Genomic DNA, 21,069 nt, shown 5'->3' with positions numbered 1-21,069 from the left:
ATTTTAATGTAGAGATGGTCTGTCTAGCCATGCAAAGGTAATTGTATCACTTGTCAATCACTTTGGAATGCGATATTCTTTTGCAAGAACATAATGCAAATGCACATCTCATTTTCTTAGAAAAGTAATAGCAGTAGCAGTAGTTAAATATTTGGATGAATGCAGGCAGGAAATGATTGCAGTACTGCAAATTAGTTTACTCAGAAAAAAAAAAAAAGGAAAGAATGAATGTATTGGATGTCCCAAACTATACAATCTGTTTTTGTGACATAATATATACCAACATCAAATATATTCTTGTAGGAAAGGCTATTTAAAACTACTCTACCCTGCTGCCCCTTCCAACTGGAAAATAAATTAAATTTTTTAATGTGTTCAAATATAGCTGTTTTTGAGTGGATATCAGGTGGGTCCATGAACTCATTGGTATTTGTATAGAATTGTGTGTGTCTGTGTGTTTCTACACAAACATTTCCTTAGGGAAAATTCATATTTTTAATCAAATTATCAAAGGCATCTGTGAAATCCCACTACTCCCCACCCCAACCAAAAAAAAAAAAAAGTTTTAAGAAACACTAATTTATGGTGTTTGTCTATAAATTCACCAGAGTCCTTTTTGGTTACAATTTAAAACTGGCTAAGAATTTGAATAAGAAATCACATACATCCCTGCAAAACAAAACAAAACAAAGCCAGAGAGGATTCTGGAAAGTATTCTGAGAACGAATAATGATAACATTAGTTCTTAGTGTTTGTATTAATAAAGTTTCTGAGCATCAGATAAAATGGGTTAAGGATTAGACATTTAGGAAGTAAAACCAGAAAGCATGGATGATTTATATACAGAAGGATTTACACACACAGTCCCAGAGATTGGTGTCAGAGAATTTTTAGGACCTAACCTGAAAACATCCCCAAAGGATCTGCTTCTGGGTTCTATTTTTGCACTGGCCAACATTAAGAAGTTTTCCCCTGGGATATTGCCTTATTTCTTATACCCAAAATAGCAAAGAGTCTCCTCAAAATACTTTTCAAGGTAACTCTGGGAAGCTGTACACAGATGTGTCATAATTAATTACCTGAGAATGGGCAGAACGTACTGCTCAAAGATAGCCAGAAAACCAAGAACAAAATGCTATAGCTAATGCCAGATGCTTAGGCTTAGATTAAAAAATAATAATAATCTCCTATGGTGCTGCATCAGAGCACCTTATTGTATCCCAATGCACTATGCATGGTACATCATAGGCACTTGATAAGTAGCTATTTAATAATTAACTAATTAATTAAGAACAAGAATTTGGTGAGGACAATCTCATGGGGTTCCTCTAGGAGGGACTTGGGGTTTACCTGCTGTCTTCTAATACAGATGCTGTACTGAGTCTGCTGGGCATTTCTCCAGTGCTTCTATCTGCCATCTTAATCCTCAGATCCTCAGCCTGCAAGCTCCCTTAAATGGGAATTACCCAATAGGTAATTTATCCCAAATATGAGTCATAGGAAGATAGACTGGACATTGTGACTTCTCTATCAAAATTGACTCCAGAATCACACGCAAGGAGAAATACGAAAACCCTATCTATTCAGCTCTCTCTGAGAGTGTTCAGTAGATATATTTTATTTATAATCTATGTATTCCATGAACAATTGCAGTGGCTCTGTCCAAAACCATCTCTGTGACTTGGGAGAAATGGAATTCTGTGAACTGCAGGTGCCCCTCAGCAAACAGGTAAATAATGCATAGAGGGAGAGACATAGGATCTGTTCGTGTACTCAGCACAGCAAAAGGGGATGTTTAGAAAGCATATAGGTGCTGGTAAACAGTCAATAACTACATCAAACTCATCAGCGGTAGCTATCGTTCACTATGCACATGTCATAGCATGGACCTTACTTAGTTGTAATCCTACATGGATCTCCCTAGTTCACCCTCTATCAACCGTATAGGGTTAGGAGCATTCTTCACTCTCCTGTTAAGGAAACTGTATCTATAGAGGTTAAATAAGCTATCCAGGTTAGTATGAGAGAGAATATGCTCATCTGCTCCAAAGTCCACATCTTTCTAGGGCTGTAGAAGTCCTGTAGATGGTGTAGACACTACTTCCCAACTCATTGCCCAGTTTCCTCATGTTGGCACTCAATAGGGAGTTGGCTGGCAAGGTATAAAATTTTCTACTTGTTCCTACGATCCCTCCACAGTCCACAGCAGGGTCCCAGCCTCTGGAGAAATGATCATGCATTAATATACCAACACACTTCTATTTAGGCACATGAGAGAAAAAAATAGAATAAGAAAAAAAAAGAATAAGAACTCTTCATAACCAATGTTCCAACATGGAGGGGCTTCAGAAAATATCAGAACATGAAGGAAAAAAAAAATCAAATCAATAAAAGGAAAGAGATGAGGGTAAATGAACCCTCAGTGAATCTTCTTGTGTGACTATCTTGATGTTGGATACTTCTAACAGTCACCCAAGGTTCCACAAATGTAGACATGGAGGTTCTGCAAAATATATATTTTTTCGGTCTCCCAGGGGAGAAAGATATGGAAACCATACACAGATCTAGGATAAATGACACATTTTGGGTTCATATTTTAGTAAAACTATAGATTCATATTGGATATGTAATGAAGAACAGAGGTTTATGTTGGCAGCTAGATTTACCTTTGATTGGTGACAACAGGAAAAAATAAATAAATCCTTCCTTGACAAATGCAGTTTGCTAGGCGACATCTTAGAAAAGATGGGGATCACTGGGTGTAGTGGATAATTACAGAATGAGATCTTAATGTGACAATTTAGGAAATGACTGGACTTAAGTGTATCCCATATTTCTTCTGTCCTGGGACGTCTTCTCTAAACACCCAAGTTAAGCTGACAACACTTCCATGGTGCTCACACAACACCCCACCTTACCACCTATCATGTTAATTTAAATTGCTAGCTTGTATGTCACCCCTTCCCCAACCAGAAGAAATTCCTCCAAAGGTGCCTTTGTCTCTGTATCTTTAGAGTTCAGCAGTGCAGAAAGCATCATAGTGTTAAGTACTGGGGTGTTGAGCTGAACTGGACTGGAATAAAGATGCCAGTCGAACCTAGAAATCTCCCTCCAAAGGACTCTGCAGACAAAAGGCTAGAGGAAATCCACGCTATCTCTGGACCACCTGAATCGTGATGATGTCACTTCCAGGAGTGAGTTTCCAACCTCTTTGTTACTTGCTTCCACTCCACACAAGATCGGGGCTCTCTCTCCTCCAGCCAGTCCGTGCTCTGTGTCCTACACTGTTCTCTTCCTTTTGAAGAGGAGATGGCCCACTGCCGTCTCCTGTAGCCTAAGCCAAACACTACAGAGGAAAAAGGAAATCTTTGTTTAAGATGCTGGGTTCAAACTTTTTCATTCTGCGCCAATGCACTCAGGTCAGTTTGTAATCCACTGAAACACCCAGGCAACCAGCTGAGTTTCCTCCTTTTCACTCGGCACTTTGCTCTTATAGATTCTTCCAGACATGAACACCTGCCACCCCCACCCTCTGCCACTCCTACTGCCTCTCTGTTGAGAATTCTATTTTACTTTTAAGCATGGTTTCAGAATTCTAGCTATAATACTGTCCGCAAAGAGGCATGATGCACCAATATAGCCAAAATAATTACAAATACGGCTGGAATATCAAAATTAAATCCCATCCTAGGTAGTCACAAACACATTGTTTCTCCATTTGGAAATGCTTGTGTCTGTCCCTGGCAAACATGATATTAATTAGTTATGCACGGTTATTCCGTTCATTATAAGTTAGCAAATTTCAATTTTACAGCAGGTGTGTTATTCTGAGATTTTTATAAATCATTCATGTGAGGATAAGCCATATAATTTTACTTTAATGTTTTTTTCTTCTGTTCAATATAGTAGTGAGATACTGAGAGTATATATACCAAAAAGCTACAATTACCAAGTACTGAGATAACAATGATTTTCAGACAAACTGATGTGGTATAAATGTGCAATTTTGCATTTATGGCTTATAAATCTTGCTTTAGTAATTACATGGACTCAGAGGGTAATTTGGTATTTTTACGTTCATAACTCATTATATGACCTTGGTAATATCAAATCTTTATTTCTGCATCTCTTGATCTATAAAATGGGCCCAATAGTGTGGGGTTGGAGATGAAGATTATACTATCAATGAGTCCTTATATCCCATTGTCAGATACGTAAGACTTAGGACATGCAGATACATTTTTGAAGAGGTAGGGAGAATTTAGTGCCAATTTGTCCTTGGTTTGTTATTATCCACTTTCTTTTAAGAAAAAAAAAAAATTTTTTTTTTGCTGTTGTTTTGACCTCTAAGAGAAGCTCAGAGTTGCCCCAACTCTACTAACTACACAAGAAACTAGATGGGCATTGTCTTATTTCTTTGCCTTTATTTCCCTTCTTGATGATTTCCCCCTACTTTTATCTCTTTATATTCTGAATTTTGTTTTATTGTATTTATTGTTGAAACACTTCAAATGCTTTATTTTGGAATGGGTGAGATATAAATAAATAATGAAAAAAAAAGAGTGTTTCCCTTTGTCATCAGTATAATAGAGAGATGGTCTAGGTTGATTCAGATTTTCTAAAAGACTTATAAGCAAGAGAACTATAAAAATAGTGTTTGACCCTTTTCACACAGTCCTGAATGCAGCCATATTTTTTTACAGAGCAGAAAGTCAGTCACTAGCCAGGGAAGACTCATGACAGACTCTCTAGGATACAGCTGAAATTTCCATAGAGCAAGGTTTCTCAACTACAGCATGATCGACATTTTGAGCCTGATAACTCTTTGTGGTGGAGGGACTGTCCTGTGCATTGTAGGAAGTTTAGCAGCTTTCTGGACTCCCCCCAGTAGATGCTATTGCACCTCTCCACTCTTGTTGTGACAACCAAATATGTCTCTAGACCTTGCAAATGTCTCCTGGTATAGAGCCACTGCTTTAGAGGTATCCGTCTTTCTCTGACCCCAGGGGTGCAGGAATGTTCTACCAGGATCCCTAACAGAAGGGCAGAGAGAGCAGTAACTTCAGGACTGCCACCCACCACACCAGCACCATCTTTTTTGAGCAACCACCACCATTCCTTGATATTCCACAGCAAAGGCCATGCACAGAAGGGCCAAACCGGCAATAGGAAACAGATGAATTTGCACTTCCCACCCCCCCAGAGGAGAAAGAAACACAAATGCCACTTTGGAAAATGCAACCACAACACATCTTAATTCCAATTTCATTGAACTCTCGAATGTTTGCCTTGGACTCAACACCTAATTTTCTCTTCTCAGGCAAAGGTTCATAAACCTTGAAGCGCAAGATGTCTTTGGGGAAGGAAGCAAGACCACCCGGGTGATTTTTATGTATGAGTACCCAACGTCCCTCCGTGAAGGAATTCAAGGGGCAAACGTGGTCCAACCTCCTTAACAACCAGATGCTTGCAATCATCAGAACTACATCTTTGGCTGTAACCATTTCTCTGTTCTCCAGCATTCAGTCTCAAAGAGAATTTACATAACAACATGTGACATGTAGAATGCTTAAAGGCACCAACCATGACAGGACAAATTACACTCATTTTTCAATACTCTTTGCAAGGTGCTCCACGGCAGGCGCGCACCGGGCTGCATGCTAGGGCGGTTCTGGTGGGGCAGTGAAGACCAGCATGCGCTCGCAAGCAGCTCCGTGCCTCTGGCAGGGGAGAGAGGGAGGACTGGTGCAAGGAGGCCCGCCTGGGAGGCTGCCCCACTTACCCGCCGTAGGCCGGGATCGGGGGCGGGGGAGCCGCGGCCCTGAAGGTGTTGTACACGGTGCGGCCGCGGCCTCGCAGATGCGCCCCTCGGTAGGCGGCCGCTGCGGTGGCAGCTGGATACGGGAAGCCGGGCACTGCGGGGCGAGAGGAGAGAGCAGAGAGCAGGCCATCAGACGCACACCTGCCGTGGAGGGACCCGCCTGAGGACCCTCGTCCCCGCAGGGCCAAGGCAGGACCACCCGCCCCCCACCGCCTTGCAGTAATCAGGAAGCAAAAACATCGGACTGATCACAGCGCAGAGGCCAAAGTCGGATTCCAGGATGAGCTAATCAAGACATTGGTCCCTCTGCCCCGGAGAATAGGATAAATGACCAACATTTACAAAGAATTCTTAATGACAGGAGAAAGCTCACTACACAAACAAATTTTTAAAAAGGTAGATTGCAAGATGTATGTGCAATGCCGTTTCAATCAGTATGTATATGCATATATCATAAATCGTATGCGTATATATCAGGTGGATATATCATATATCAATCAGTATATATATGTGTGTGTGTGTGTGTATACGAGGATATCTCAAAAAGTTCAGGGAAAATAGAATTAAAAAATAATAATGGAGTTGGCCTATCAGATCAGTTGGTCAGAGCTCAGTGTTATAAGGCCAAGGTCAAGGGTTCAGATCCCCTTGTAGGTCAGCAGCCAAAAAAAAAAAAAAAAAGGATAATGCAGTTTTCCCATGAACTTTTTGAAGAACCTTCACATGTATGTATATGTGCATCAGAGTGCACAATATACATATGCGCATGTGTGTGTATGTGTGTGCATGCTTATTTACATATTTATATCTGTGTGCATATTTGCACATACATATACACACATATTCCCACATGCTGGTAGTAATCTCTGGAGCCAAACTGCATGAGTAAGTGTTAGTTTTTTATTCTTAGCTTCTCCCCCTTTCCATTTTTATTTATTTTCCGCATTTCCCTTTATGGACATATAGTTCTTGTTAAAAACTTTTAGTTGAAGTATTCCTACAGACATACATCATGAGTGTACAAACTCCACATTCCCCAAGAAATAGATCCTTACCAACACCTTATAAGCTCCTAACCTCCTGTGTAGCTTTTAAAAGCAAACACAGCCACCATAATTACATACAGAGAACTCTGGGAACTCACCTCTTAAGAAGAGTGTGGGCGGGTTTTGTTTCCTGGGGAATAATTCTCTAAGCAGAACGACTTTCTGAGGAGTCAGAAGAGTAATTAAGCCTGCTAATTCCCCGAGATCCCCGATAATTAATTTTTTTGCCTTCTACCTGAAATGTCCTTCCAACATCACATGCAAATCCTAACTCAGCAGGACCCACGGAACCTTCTGGAAACCACTTCTGCCTTCAAGCTCCTTTTGCTTCTCTGAACCTCCCAGTGACTTCACTGGGCTGCCCATGCTTGCTCCATCCCACTAAGCAGCAGGCAGTGTTTCCCAAACCCATCTCACAGAGAAGGTGCTTTTCTGGGAAAATGCATTTAGGAAGCTGCTGTCCCAGAAGAGCATCAGAAAGGCTCAGAAAGATTTGCAGCAAAGGAAGCTCTGTGACTTAGTTGACCCAGCACACCCACACCTCCCTTTCCCAGGCTTCTGCGGAACACCTAACCTCTCAGTCTGTTGCAGTTCACACATGTTAAAGTTGTCTTCACCTTGTATCCAACAGTGCCAAGAGGGGCTTTGTCCCTTCCTACCTCCACCTTCAGGAGTAGGAGCATTTCACTCCATGTCTTTCCGGCCCTTCCAGAGTCCTTTCCACATACACTCATGCACAGACCCAGGTGAGGGTTGTGAAAGGAACAAAAAAGGCAAAAAGGGAGTTGGAAGGAAAAAGAAAGTGTGCACAAGAGACCCCAGGGGACTCACTGTCTGCTCTCTAGGAGGCTGGGGAGGGTGGCTATGTGGTGACCCTGGAGTTCTAAGAATAATACCCACACCCATGGACAGAGTATGTGTGTGTCTACATGGTGGGAGGAGGGAGAGGGGGAAGGCATGGGTGGGGTTTCCCACAGAAGCCATTCCCAATTCCATACCACCTCCTGGAATTGTATGGGCTGGAATAAAATCCTTGAATCTGAAGTGAAGACTAATTGGGTATTTCTATCTGGAATTCTGCGTGTGTTCTTGAATGTCAAACAGCTATCTTGTTTTATGGATTCTACCACAACTTTCTCTCACGATGGATAAAATGCTAGATTTGTGGAACCAAGCCAGAATAATTCTATCTTTCTGTTTGTATTTGAGAAGACCCTAAAGGTTATTTTTATTTTTTAAAATTGTTGTTAAAGGCAAATCATGCAGTTTTATTTAACTCTCTTGCCAGCCTCTAGCACCTGAATTTAGCTGGATCACATTTCAACTAACATGCTTAAAATTGCAGAAAGGTGTGGATCTTCATGGGGAAAGCAGGTAAATCCTAATTTCATAAAAGCCCAGAAGTAATGAGACAGGAGACACTTATTTCAGGACTGGGGAAAATGAGTAAGAATGCCTTTGACTCAGTATCTACGTTGCCACAGTTCAAATATTAAGTTTTCATAGGAACACCCCGGATTTTGAAATAAAGAAAATGAAAAATTCACAATCTGGCAGAGCAGCTGGCTGCCTGTGTGAAGAAACATGGTAATTATGCTGACCCATTCATTATCACTGGCTACAGTGCCGTGCCAGCTCGACAAGATCCCTCTCAGCGACAAGCAGGTTTTACAATAATTCTTGGAGGATTTAGATGTTGAGATAGAACATGAAACAGAAGCTCCGCAGCAGAGCGAGGGGAGCCCATGCTGTTAAAAGTGAAGAGCCAAGATTCCATTTCGTACCCTTTGTTACAGGGAACAAATCTTTCCTGATGCAGGATGAGGTATTTATAGGTCTTCCTATGAGGCTCTTTGGGCTCCTCCAAGCAGGGCACATTAGAGGAATTCTTATTTTGGTACAGGAACACAGGAAGGATCACAAATTGACTCCTGGCTTAAATGCCATCTTCCTGGGAGGCCAGAAACCCTTAGGCAAACCAAGGAGATTCCACAGATTATGTTTGGGGCAGAGGCTTCACGGACAAAGTGTATAGAATATTCAAGTCTCCCAGGTGAATGGATTTTTTGACTTTATCTTTCTTGTTAAGCTTGGGATGGTCAAGGGGTCCTTTTGTGGAGTCTCTAGTTAGTCATCCTTATCAGTGAGCATTTCTTTCCTTCTTTCTATCTTAGTTACCTTTTTACCTGCCTATCCTTGCCCCTTCCTTTCTCCCTCCCTCTCTCCCTCTTGTCCTTCCTTCCTTCCTTCCTTCCTTCCTTCCTTCCTTCCTTCCTTCCTTCTCTCCCTCTCTTCCATCCGTCCTTTCTCCCTCCTTCCCTTTATTTCCTTCCTTCTTTCCCTCTCCTCCTCTTTGCTCCCTTCATTCTTTCCTTCCTTCATTTTCCTCCTTCCTTCCATTTTTTTCTTTCAAACTCCCTTTTGAAGAAGGCTGCCTCAATCCTCCCCCACTGCATGTAAAAACGAAGTAGCTTTGATCACAGAAATGAAGAAGGGCTCTCACCAGTGCCAGAACACAAGATCCTTGAAGGCAGTGATCTCCACCTGTTCTGCTCATTGATTTAGACGAGTGCCCCACATGGAGCAGGTATCAGGTGCCTAACCCTGCACCTGGAGGCCTTGTCAGTGGTTAACCAATGTTCATTGCATTCCTTCTTCTTTTTTATTGAAACATAATTGATTGTACATATCTATGAGGTACAGCGTTGAAATGTCTCCTTCCTTCCGAGAGATGAGACCCCGCTCCTCTTCCCTGTTCACCTTTTATAATGCTGCACTGTATACAAAGTGGCCTGCCCGGAATTTGCAGATAAGCAGTGTGCAAGCAGCAAAACTGGATCTCAGTCACGATTTCGAGAAAGACACTGTCTACCTCTATGCTTGTAGGTGTGGGATTGGCCCAGAAAATGCAACCAGACTCAGAATATTTGTGATTCCAATGGTAGAGAAGATTGCTTGAACAAATGTGTTGTACTCGGACTTATTAGAGCCTTCAATTCACTTCAATTCACTTTTATTGCAGCACAGTGTCAGAGTTTAAAACTGTTTCTTGTTTTGGGGAAAAGCAGGACTCAAACATTTCCCTCAGACAGGTGATACCTATTAAGATGTATTCAGTCACATTTCTTCCTCCAAATAGTACCAGACAATATTCTCTGATACCATTGGTCCCAGGAAACAATAAATGTGTGCAAAAAGAAACAACAGAAAATAACCACTTTTATAATCCCAAACTTATCTGATTTGTAGCTGTGTCTTCTGTGTTTTTCCTCATATCTACTAGAGGATTTCCCCCCCAGTGGTTGGTTTAGGACAGATTGGCTCTTTTCTCATTCCAGAACAACAAAGGGTCAATTTCAAGCGCAAAAAATAAGTAAGTAAGTAAGTAAGTAAGTAAATAAATAAATAAATAAATAAGCACACAACTATTTTCAAACTTCCTTTAGACTCAACCTGGGATGGAAAGAAACATATTTCTCTTACTTGCCTACCAGGTGTGGTGACTTATAGATGCTGGGATATGGTTAAATGTGTATTTGAAGCAATTACCTGGACAGATGATTCAGATACACATTAAACAAGACCGAAACGGTTTTATCCTTCAAACATATAGCAAGAAAATATCTTAGTCATATGTTTACTGTGGCATGAAATTTATCTTTGGTTGAGTTAAAGTTGTCATGTCTATCAGTAACCCAGTTCAGGAGTTTGGATCCATTAAGAAGGCCATAAATGTTTAATCAATCCAATGTAGAACAGCAAAGGGAAAAACAATGTCCTCTCCATTTCTGGAATGGAGTAAATCAATGTTGAAGTAAAAGTCATAAACCTGTCACCCTGAGTAATATTTTTAACTGCCTCTTTGTTAATTAAAGAACAATGTTAGGGGGGAAAAAAGACACCATATTATAGGCATTTCTTTTTTTTTTTTCCTTTTTGTCTCTTTTCGTGACCGGCAACGGGATCGCAACCCCCGGTGTTGCGCCCACACTGCGCTCAGCCAGTGAGCGGGAACCGGTCTCCACATGGGATCCGAACCCTCGGTGGGAGCGCCACCGCGCTCCCAAGCGGCACACTCTCCAGTGCGCCACCGGGCGGCCCTATAGGCATTTCTGAACCTCGAGAGTGGAGTTCGACTTCTTTCTAGTTGACCTTCAGGTTAATAAACAGGTAAAAAGACCATCACTGAGGAACAATAGAAAGAATTCAGGTCTATTTGTGGACATAGTATAAATCCTGAGTTCTTGGCACGAAGGAGACATGGGAGGGAAAACCCATAGCTTCATTATACTGGAAAGGTTCTCTCTTAAACTTTATCCAGCATGAATCAAAGTGAAAAATCTGGTATCACTGCAAGGAAAATTGGATTTAGCTCATAAGCTAAAAATGAATTTCTCGCAACAAAAACAGGGCAAGAGCTTTTGGAGCAAATACCAATTGCACATCTTGTTGACGAATCAACATCCTCAGCCTACGCACTCTCACTCATCAGCTAGATTTATATCCAAAGCAGATTTGGGGGAGGTTAGTGGAGTAACCATCTCAGATCTTGGGAATAAGGAGTTTCAAACCATGGAACTCAATGAAATGGAAACTTCAGGGATCTAACAAGAGGCATGCTGTGATGTGCTCAAGTATCAAAGCAAATCAACATTTTAATCGGAAGATGTGTGGGTGTATCAACCAGCAAAATGGGCCATTTACCAAAGTGTCAACTGCTTACTGCCTTTTTCCCCTCAAAGACGAAGACCCCCACCTCCTACATCAAATGAGATCTGCATTCAGTGTATTTACAGTGACTAGTGCGTCTTCTCCTCCTCTCTCTTTTATGAACACAATGCTTACCTTGGAAAATAAACACAAATGAGATCATCTTACCAGCCCAGAAATCCCAAGAGAAGAAACACAAAACCAGTGGAAAATACTTGAGGGTTATAAACTGCATATTAAAGTTTTAGAGCTCTGGGAGAAATGGAAGAGTAGCAGATGCAAAACCCGATGGGGGGCAGATTCTGCATCAAAGCCATAAAAATACACAACCGCTTTAATGGGCATTTGTGTGCTGGTTTGAATTTGCGGGAGCTTGCCAGATGCCCCGCAAAAGGTGTACTGACAGAATGGAAGATGGGCTCTCTCTTTGTCCCACTCCCCCTCTCTCTTTGCTCCATAATGCCACTTTTCCCCACTCTTTGAAGGTTTCAAAATTGAGAGATTTTCACCTTAATTTGGGGGTTGAATTGGGCTGTGGGTAATTTATTGTAGGAAATATTCACTTACACGATTCCAGGGGGTGCAGATGTGCTTTCAACAGCAGGTTCACATTTTCGCAGCATTCCCCTTGGGGGAATCCTCCCATTCCACATGCTGGACCATAAATTAAGAAGTGGCATAATAGGTAACATACTGAGGGGAGATAAACAGCCAGCCATAGCTCGTGGAGCAGCAATTTCAGGAGCAGGGTGTTGTGCGATAAACATTATGATCAACAGTCAAAAAATCTGATTATTTTTCCAAATGGCAAAAAATGTTTGCTCCTTTTTCCAAAATGAATCTCAAATAAAAGTACATCAAATTGGTTTTTAACACAGGGTTTACACACAACTAGGTCACTCTCTTTAAATGGCATTCAATGTAAAATTTAATACAATTGATCTTATTTAAGTTCTCGGTCAGAACAAAAATGGAAAAGCTTTCAATTTTTAAAAATCCAATAATTTCAGGGTTTAGGGAAAAAAGAAGGGTGGAGGGCTCTCTCCTTTCAGTCATTTACAGAAAGACCAAAAGAGCCACTTAATTTGTGGAATCTCTGGTTCACATATTCACATATACTTATCCCTGAAACACACATTTGGGATCAACTCTTGTTTCAGTATAAAATTATGTTGATATTAAATACTGCTGTTTAGAAGTGAATAAATCTACATTTTGGACAAACAGTTCCTTATAGGACATCCTCATTTGAAATGCATTGAATAGGGAAACAAAAATTTCTAATTAATGTACAAGCCTAATCACCATTCTCCACATGGAAGAGTAATTTTTCACTGTTCATTTGCTTGGTTTAATCTCAAAACTGACATAACAGAAATGCAATGTCCTATAAATCTCTGCTCATTTGTTTCTTTAATATTCATATTCCATTGAACTGCAGCTGCTTGTTGCTGCAGTCTATTACAACATGCAAAAGTGTCGATAAAAATACCATGAAAAGCAAGTTGTGTTTCTTCCTGGCTGTGTGTGCCATTTATTTGGGGAAAGACAATAAATGGTTCGTGGATTGTCCCTCGGCCTGCTGCTTGGTGGGTGATTAGTGATTAATTACCTTGCAGCAAATTGACATGGCACAAGGAAATTGACACAGCCCTGATTAATTAACTTTTTATGGGCGGTAGTTACTCACAAAACACTGCGCACCATAATTGAATCTCTTTATATAACGTCATGGTACAAAAGTTTTAGTCAAATCCAAATTAGCCAGAAGTTTCTAGGCTGTTATAGGTCTGATTAGGATGCATTGGGGGAATTAGTAAGAACTTGAACTTGGAGGGAAATGCACATTTTTGAAGGGAAAAAAAGATAGGGACACTCTACTGGCCTGATTGCCCAAGTTGAATCTATTGATCTAAATCTCTACTTCGGCTAGACTTCGGGAGGCTAAAATGCCTCATTTTTCTTTAGCCTCACTTAACTCTGCTTCTCAGTTCTTTTATGGGTTCTTTCTCCTTTCTCTAGTCTGTAAAAGTTAACTTGATTCCTAAATATTGGTTCAAACATTACCTCTTCCAAGGTCCTTATTTCTTGATCTTATTTCCTATATTCTGACCCCCACAAATGTCACCGTTATATTACCCAGTTGCTTTTTTTCCCTCTACACTTATCTGTTTTTTATCACTTTGTTTGATTTCAACTTCATGACACATCTCTGTGTTGGGATGCCCCAGGGACTATATGTTTTGTCATTACTGTGTCTCCAGCACAAGAAGATAACCTGGCACAAGGGAATCATTAAAATGCATGTTGATTCTATTGTCAGATAAACTCAGAATGCCATAGTAGTTCAGTTACAGAGGAGAATGGGTAGTGGTCCTTGAACTTGTAACAGTTGCTAGATGCTTATGATGGATACATATTCTACGAGAAACTCTGGGTTAGTGATGATGTTAATGATGAGGGATTCTGGACTTCACCTGTCTAAAAACCCAGGCAGTGATAACTGCAGCAATCCAAGCCAAGATGTGATTACAGTTGACAAAATTCCAATTTCCTATAATCCATTATTGGATAGAGGAGATTCAGCTGCATAATGATAACAGCCAGCATTTACTAACACTTGTTGATTGTCTGACCCACACATTAATCCACTAACTCTTCACAAAACCATAGGAACCAGGACTATTGCTAACCTCACTCTCCTAGAGAGGAAATGAAGGTATAGCACAGTTTAGGTATGTGCCCAATTATGTGAACTCAGGAAACCTGACATGAGAGCCTATGATCTTACCTATCACCCAACACAAAGGTATCCCCAGTTAGCTTTGGAAAAAAAGCTTTCCGCTTCTACTCTATCCATGCTCCTTAGAGTCTCTCAAATTGGCTTCCCTCCTATCACTCAAGCTGCTACATGGTCTCGCTAGATCCACACTGCATCTGAGACAGCCAGCCTCAATCTATTATGGACTGGGTTAATTTGCAGAGGAATCTGTTGACAAGTCTCCCAGAGATCTCAATATGCTCCTCATTGGGGGTTGGGGGAAAATGTTGCAGGGTGTGTGTGTGTGTGTGTGTGTGTGTGTGTGTGTGTGTGTGTGTGTGTGTGTGTGATTTCTTCTGCTATGTATTTGTGTTTTGAGATTTCAAGACACCTGGAAAGGCTTTGCTCCTTTTCTGCTAATTGGAAGCAAGCCATAGGGATCACTGCTGATTTATGTTCCTGATAAAGAGCCCAAAGGCAAGCTGTTTTCCTTCCCCACTGGCGTGTAACTCCACATCTGGATGTGAGCCAGTGGGTCATATACAATACAAAAATTGTGCATATGGACTATTTGAGCAATAGTGGCCAGGGTTACACTAGCGTGGTATTAGTGGAGGCCACTGTCCTATCCTGAAATCTAACTGCTCTCAAAATAATGAGCTCCTTATGACTAAATTCAACTAGAAATTTTGAATTTGGAGTATTGGAATAAAAATACTTATATCAGTTTTGGAAGTTTGAATAAGAAACTTTCATAACATTTTGAGGTGTTGTATTTTTTTTTCTGTATACAATCAATTTGTTAACATTGTTATCCAATATCGTTTTACTCCCAAATTCTTTTGAAATAAACCTCTTCCTTAAAAATAAAAGAAATGCGTCATCTAGGGAAAAAATGATAAATGAATATACTGGGGTTTACTCTGAGTAGTGAGTCTGGTGTTTCTAAAGCAGAAAGGTTCCCTAACTTAAAAAACAAATTCACAAAGCAACAATAAAACCTGCATGCACCACTCACGCACATGGATATTCTCTGATCACTTAAGGTCTTTGCGACGTTGAGTGTTGAGTGAAGACGGCAGCCTTGATTTTGTAACTAATTGCCCCTCCTCACACTACTTCTGCTTACCTCCTGAAGTTAGCTGCTGTCTCATTCCTCCCAGGTTACAAATGGTCAGATTAATCCCACAGACATGCGGCAAATGACATGGCTGCTGGATGTAGTGATACGCTTTTACTGTGCAGAAGAGGTATTTGTGATCTGTCTACTCACAGCTATTGACCATAACCGCCCCCCACCCCAGGAAGGATTTTTGCAACATTTCATTCAGCAAAACAAGAATGAATCTCAATCTTGGAAGTGTTTAACTTGGCAGGACCGCAGAAGGCGTTTGCAAAGGTGCTTTCTGTCATTTGAAGGAGTGTTGTAGGCAGACAAAGCCCTGAGATGCAGAGATCTATTTTAATTTAGATGAAGCAATTTGCCGTTATCTATTCGTTTGACAAAACCTGTACCAGTGTCAATTTAGTTGGTTATTTTTTTTCTAGGCAGTCATGAAAAAAATTTATATAAATAATTACTTTATCCAGTGCATATACGCAATAAAGCTTCAATTGTTAAATCATTCATGATCTATCTAACAGCTGGCTAAAACATCAAGCTTGGTGAATTGCCTCCTCAGGTAGGAAACAGGGCAAGTGAGATAAATTAGCTTCCTTATGCTGGGCTGAATTTCCCATAGTTCTTTAGAGCTGCTGGAGCTCCTGAACAGGAGGCCCCAAGAGGGGCTTGGCAGTGGCTCAGGGGATGGGGACATGATGCAAATCCATTTTTCATCCCATTTCAAGCCATCACTGCTTTAGGGATAGCTGGTCTGTTGGTGTTGAGGCCATCTGCTTTCATGCATTGGCTTTCAGACTTAGAGAACGAAGTCCTGATCCTTTGATCAACACCCAAAGCAAACCTGGAGGACAGGTGCCATCTGAATCTAGACATCACCTGCCTGATATCTGAGCTGGAACCACTGACGTCCCCAAAGAAAACAGACGCAAGGAGTACCATTCAGAAATGGTCCAGCTGTCCAGCCACTAGACTAATATAAATCTTCCAAACCAGTTTCTTTAGTCAACTTTCAAAAATCATGGAGAAGATGGCTTCTAAGAAGAAAAGGGAAGGAGGAACCATTTCTTTGAAAAGTCGTCATGCCTCAAGCAGGCGGAAAGTCTCTTTACACAAGCAATCTCATTTAATGCTAATGCGGAGGTAGGTATTCATGACTATTTATATGACAAAGACTTGGCCAGGTTCACATTGCTGTGGTACAATGATAACGTGCTCCCAGCTCAGTCTGGATCCACATCCTTTCACTAAGTCACACTGTGTAGCTCAAGGAGAAATTTGTAAACCCAATAGCGAGGACTAGGATTTGCCAGCCAAAAATAATCTTTTGGAAATGTTTTTTAGATCTGTAGCAAATAGTAAGGATGGGATGATGTATACCTACGGCCTGTTATGCCATTCACAACACATATGGTGGTTCTCATATGTTTGCCTGTTTGTTTTTACATAAAAAGAAATTAGGTGTCAAGAGCTTATGTTGCAAGCAAACAAAATCCAAGGAGACAGAGCTAAAATATGTGGCATATTATTTGGATCCTGAAATTGCATTTACTTAACACTGCCTCCAAGTTCTCCAGGAACAATAAATTGCTTTTGGCATGACAGTTCTTTCATATAAACGAAAACATGATTTAAGAAAATGGTGTTTTTGGCATTGTTAGAGAAGCAAGTGTTTAAATTAACAATGCCAGGCTCTTCAATGGGAGTCAAGTTCAGTTTCCTTTCATACATCTCTGCACCAAGTGGGGCGATCTGTTTTTGAAGAGAAATCAGGCAAGGGGAGGGAGCCACCTCTGTGGTTGGACACATTTCTATCCAAGAAGCACCAAGAATCCCTACTGCAACCCTGCAATTACACGAGTGCCACTGGACACTCTTTTTGCTACTCTATGCTGCTCACTCCCAGCTCTGCAAACTCAGAAAGGGCTTGGCTCAATTTGGAAAGCCGGGTCTCCCAGGAATGAGCACTGGTTTTGCTGCATAAACCTGTCCTCTATATTCCAGGAACCAAGTAGGATCTTATCTTTGGCCCCTGCAACTTTCGTGTTCAGAGCTCTGAACATAGAAGAGGTTCTTTTTTCTTTTTTTCTATTTTAAATCCATGTTAGTTTGGGAAAGCAAACGAAGTACAGATGAGTGCTTTAAAAAATGAACTCTCAAAATAAGCTTATCAAACTATTGAAGGATTGCTTTCTCGCCTCTGCTGGAGCCCGAGAAGGCGGGCATTGTCAAGGAGTGAAATCTGGGAGCTGCACCAGCTAGTTCATCCTCTTAAGAAAACGTGAGCATTAAAATATACTTTCTGTCAATGCTATCACAGGACTTGGGGTTTCCAGGGAATTCCCCCAGAACAACTGCCTCACTGCCTTTCGGAAACATCTCATCTTAGCCTTGTTCTCTGGCTGCGTATGCGCCAGAATCCCAGGGCAACATAGTTTATTGTTTTAATATCTGTCTGACACAAAGCAAACATATCCTCTAGTGACTCCTTATCTGTCATATGTATTTCTGTGAAAGAAATATCAAGACAAATAAGATGTTTGGGGGCACACCATGGGATGGGAGTTTTTGCAATTGGCAGCCTTTTGCAGAAGTGAGCCCCCCATGTGAAAAAGACAAAAGCTACCATTCTGCATTGAGATTAATAACCAAAGCACCGAGAAAGCCAGGTAGCAGCTGACTGAAATGTGGCTTTTTTGCAGATCCTTCCCTTAAGCAACTGGGGGTGTTCAGCAGGTGGGTGTTTTGTTATTATTATTTTCTTGAATTTTTTCAAGTGAACAAAGTAGCAACTACAACTACACGTGGACCATGATAATGACTCAGCCAAAGTAACCACAGATGTCTAGGAAAGACTTGTGGTGGTGGTGGGGATTGAAAATATAAATGAAACTGTTCTGAACATAAGAGCTGGTACAATCCTCTTAACAATCACTCATTAATAAATCAGAGCTGTGCTGGGCCATGAGGAAAACAAGGAAGATGGAGCCAAGCAAAGAGGTGGTTGGTACTTCAGGGATGGATAAAAAATGGTTCCTGCAGTTTGTCATTGGTGGTTGGTAGCTTGATAGCACATCCAACTGTGGACGATCATTGTTTATTAAATCAGGCATGCACTAGGATTGAGACAACAGGCAGAGCATGGCACACGGTAGGTGTCTCAAAGCCTCTCAATCCATGGATTCAATGAAGGAAATAGGATCTCAGGAGCCAAATGTGTCTGTCCATAGTGCTGAATGATGGTGAACAGAGTGATATTTAATTCATCTACTGAGAGGCATCCAAGTGGTAGTATTAATTGTAGAGGAATCTCCCCTTGGGTATCACCTCCCAAAGATCCTTCTGAGTAATGCATCTGAAATTCTGAAACATTAGCATTATATATCTCTCTATTGTATGCCCTCCCCAAAAAGAATGTAGGTACGGCAGAGACCAACTTGTGCATATCTTGTTCATGGCACAGCAGCAGTAAATAGAATGGCACCTGGTATACAGAAGGGATTTGATAAAGATTGGTTAAATGAAGGAATGCATTTTCAACTCCCTCCCTAATCAAAGAATTGAAAAAATGGGTAAAGAATGGAAAAAACTATTTCTGAGAAAATGACAAAGTGGACATAGGCGTGCTGCCACCAAAATGCAGAGCCATCGACACAGAAAGAGAGAGGCAGTGTCTGATTCCCTGATTGGAAGGGGACAGTCCAGAGCCAGCATTGTTGGAAATGTAAGGAAGAAAACAGGAAAATCCCAGGCAGAGGATGTGGGATATTGGGTAGGTTGATGGAGTCTCAACATTTTGTTCAGGGAAACTGAAGCAGACCTTAGAGAGGCCAACAGCACCAGACTGGAGCCCCCAAACCTATATCTGTCTCTTTGTTATTTATTGTGACACCAAAACTAACAATTGATTCATTGTATCTAGATCAAATTTACGTATATACCTTAATTTAGTAAGTACTAGGAAAAAGATATTCTTTTTATGTATTTACCTTACCACATCTGTTTTATTGTGTGAAAAAATGGTGGAAATACGAAAGGTACATGAGGATTCACATTTAAAAGAAGTCTCCTTTTTACCTCCACCCCCAAGTAGTCAGTTGCAGTGTACTGCCTTTTCAAATGAGAATGATGCCCTGACAAAGAGGTTGCTAAACTATGGCCCTTGGGCAAAATCTGGCCTGCAGACTGTTTTTGTAAATATAGTCTTATTGGAACACAGCCACACTTATGCATTTATGTATAGGTTTGTCTATGGCTACACGTATGGTAGTCCATGGCTACTTTCAAGGTATGACAGCAGAAGTGAGTAGTTACAACACAGAAGGCCAATGAATCTAAAAATAAATCTAGCCTTTAAAAAAAAATTGCAAAGCCCTGGCCAGACATATGAGATAGGGAAATACTATCTTTCCAGAAATCATGGGGTGGAGAGGAGAAAACACAACATTAGCCCAAACAGAGATGCTGGACAGGTGCTCAGAGGTTTTGCCTGACCATTCCCTGCTCACCTATTTCTAGGAGCCCAGCACATGTGTTTCTACCCTCTGGGGTGCAAGTTTAGGGAACAATTAAGAGGGAAGGCTTGGGATTCAAATAAGCTGGGCTCAAAGTCAGTCTAGCTGGGGGACCTCAGACAGGTTCCTTACTCCCTGTAAGCCTCAATTTCTTCATGAGAAAAGATGGCATAATAATCCTTCCTATTTCATAGTTTTTGGTAAGGATTAAGTGAGAAAGCTCATCCACAGGGCTTAGCAGAAAGCCTAACATATAGTAAGTGCTCAACAAACATTACTTACTGTTATTATTATCACTATCACCATAATTCAGGGCTGGAACTAGGGTAAGGCCAGTTTGGTATTCACCTTGGGTGCAAAACTTAAGTGGGGGGTGGGGTTGGAGGAAGGACATGAAAAAACTCAGTAATCAAGATAAATCATGTTTTAATGCAATTTTTTTAAAAAACCAAATTATTTTTTTATTTTTAGCTTTTCTCTTATTTTAACATTTACTCATACATATTTGTGAGATACAGGGTGCTGTTTTAATTTGTGCATGTGCTGCACAATGATTAAAATTTTTTTCAAATCTATGATGAGCAAACTATCAAAATTTAAATAAAGAAGTGCTGCTCTGAGCCATATTGGATCCTGAGGTTCCAAAAGGAAAAATGAATAATACCTATCCTATCTTTATGGAAACTTTCAATATTTTGGTCATCATAGATCTTTTTCCATGAATTTTGATTTTTTACAATATTGCATTAAAATTTTATGTATCAGGATTATCGAGGTTTTTTGGCACCTCTTTGAATTTTGTCTTAATTGAGCTCCTCTGTAGTTCATGCTAGTTCCAGCACTATTATTTTTATTTTAAGCAACCCCTCCAGAAAACATTAGAAAAAGTCATCTTGGAAGCAATCAGGAGCAAGAGAGAAAGAAGACACAGTTCTTTAAACCAATGTATCAGTAACACTATGACCTGTACATGCACTGTCTGCTGACATTCTCTTTATTGGGCAGAAAAATGAGGAAGCTGTAAATTAATTTAGTCCCTTACTTTAATTACAGAAACCAATGGAAGTGCCATCAATTACCTGAAAGTGCAATAGTGT

At 40.7% G+C, this 21,069-nt stretch overlaps 1 protein-coding gene across 20 annotated transcripts in view; it reads right to left on the bottom strand.

Moving 5' to 3' along the window:
- RBFOX1 (RNA binding protein, fox-1 homolog (C. elegans) 1) overlaps positions 1-21,069 on the bottom strand; it is a 593,087-nt gene that overhangs the window by 53,171 nt on the left and 518,847 nt on the right. For all 20 annotated transcript variants that reach the window (XM_008566382.1, XM_008566380.1, XM_008566379.1 and 17 more), the window contains one exon: positions 5,783-5,915. In XM_008566382.1, coding sequence (XP_008564604.1) covers positions 5,783-5,915 — 133 coding nt within the window. The remainder of the gene's footprint in view (positions 1-5,782; positions 5,916-21,069) is intronic.

This window comes from Galeopterus variegatus, unplaced genomic scaffold (genome assembly GCF_000696425.1).
Source record: "Galeopterus variegatus unplaced genomic scaffold, G_variegatus-3.0.2 Scaffold238, whole genome shotgun sequence".
Classification (NCBI taxonomy): domain Eukaryota; kingdom Metazoa; phylum Chordata; class Mammalia; order Dermoptera; family Cynocephalidae; genus Galeopterus; species Galeopterus variegatus.
The sequence above is the reverse complement of the archived record's forward strand: the minus strand, read 5'-3'. Positions and strand labels throughout refer to the sequence as shown.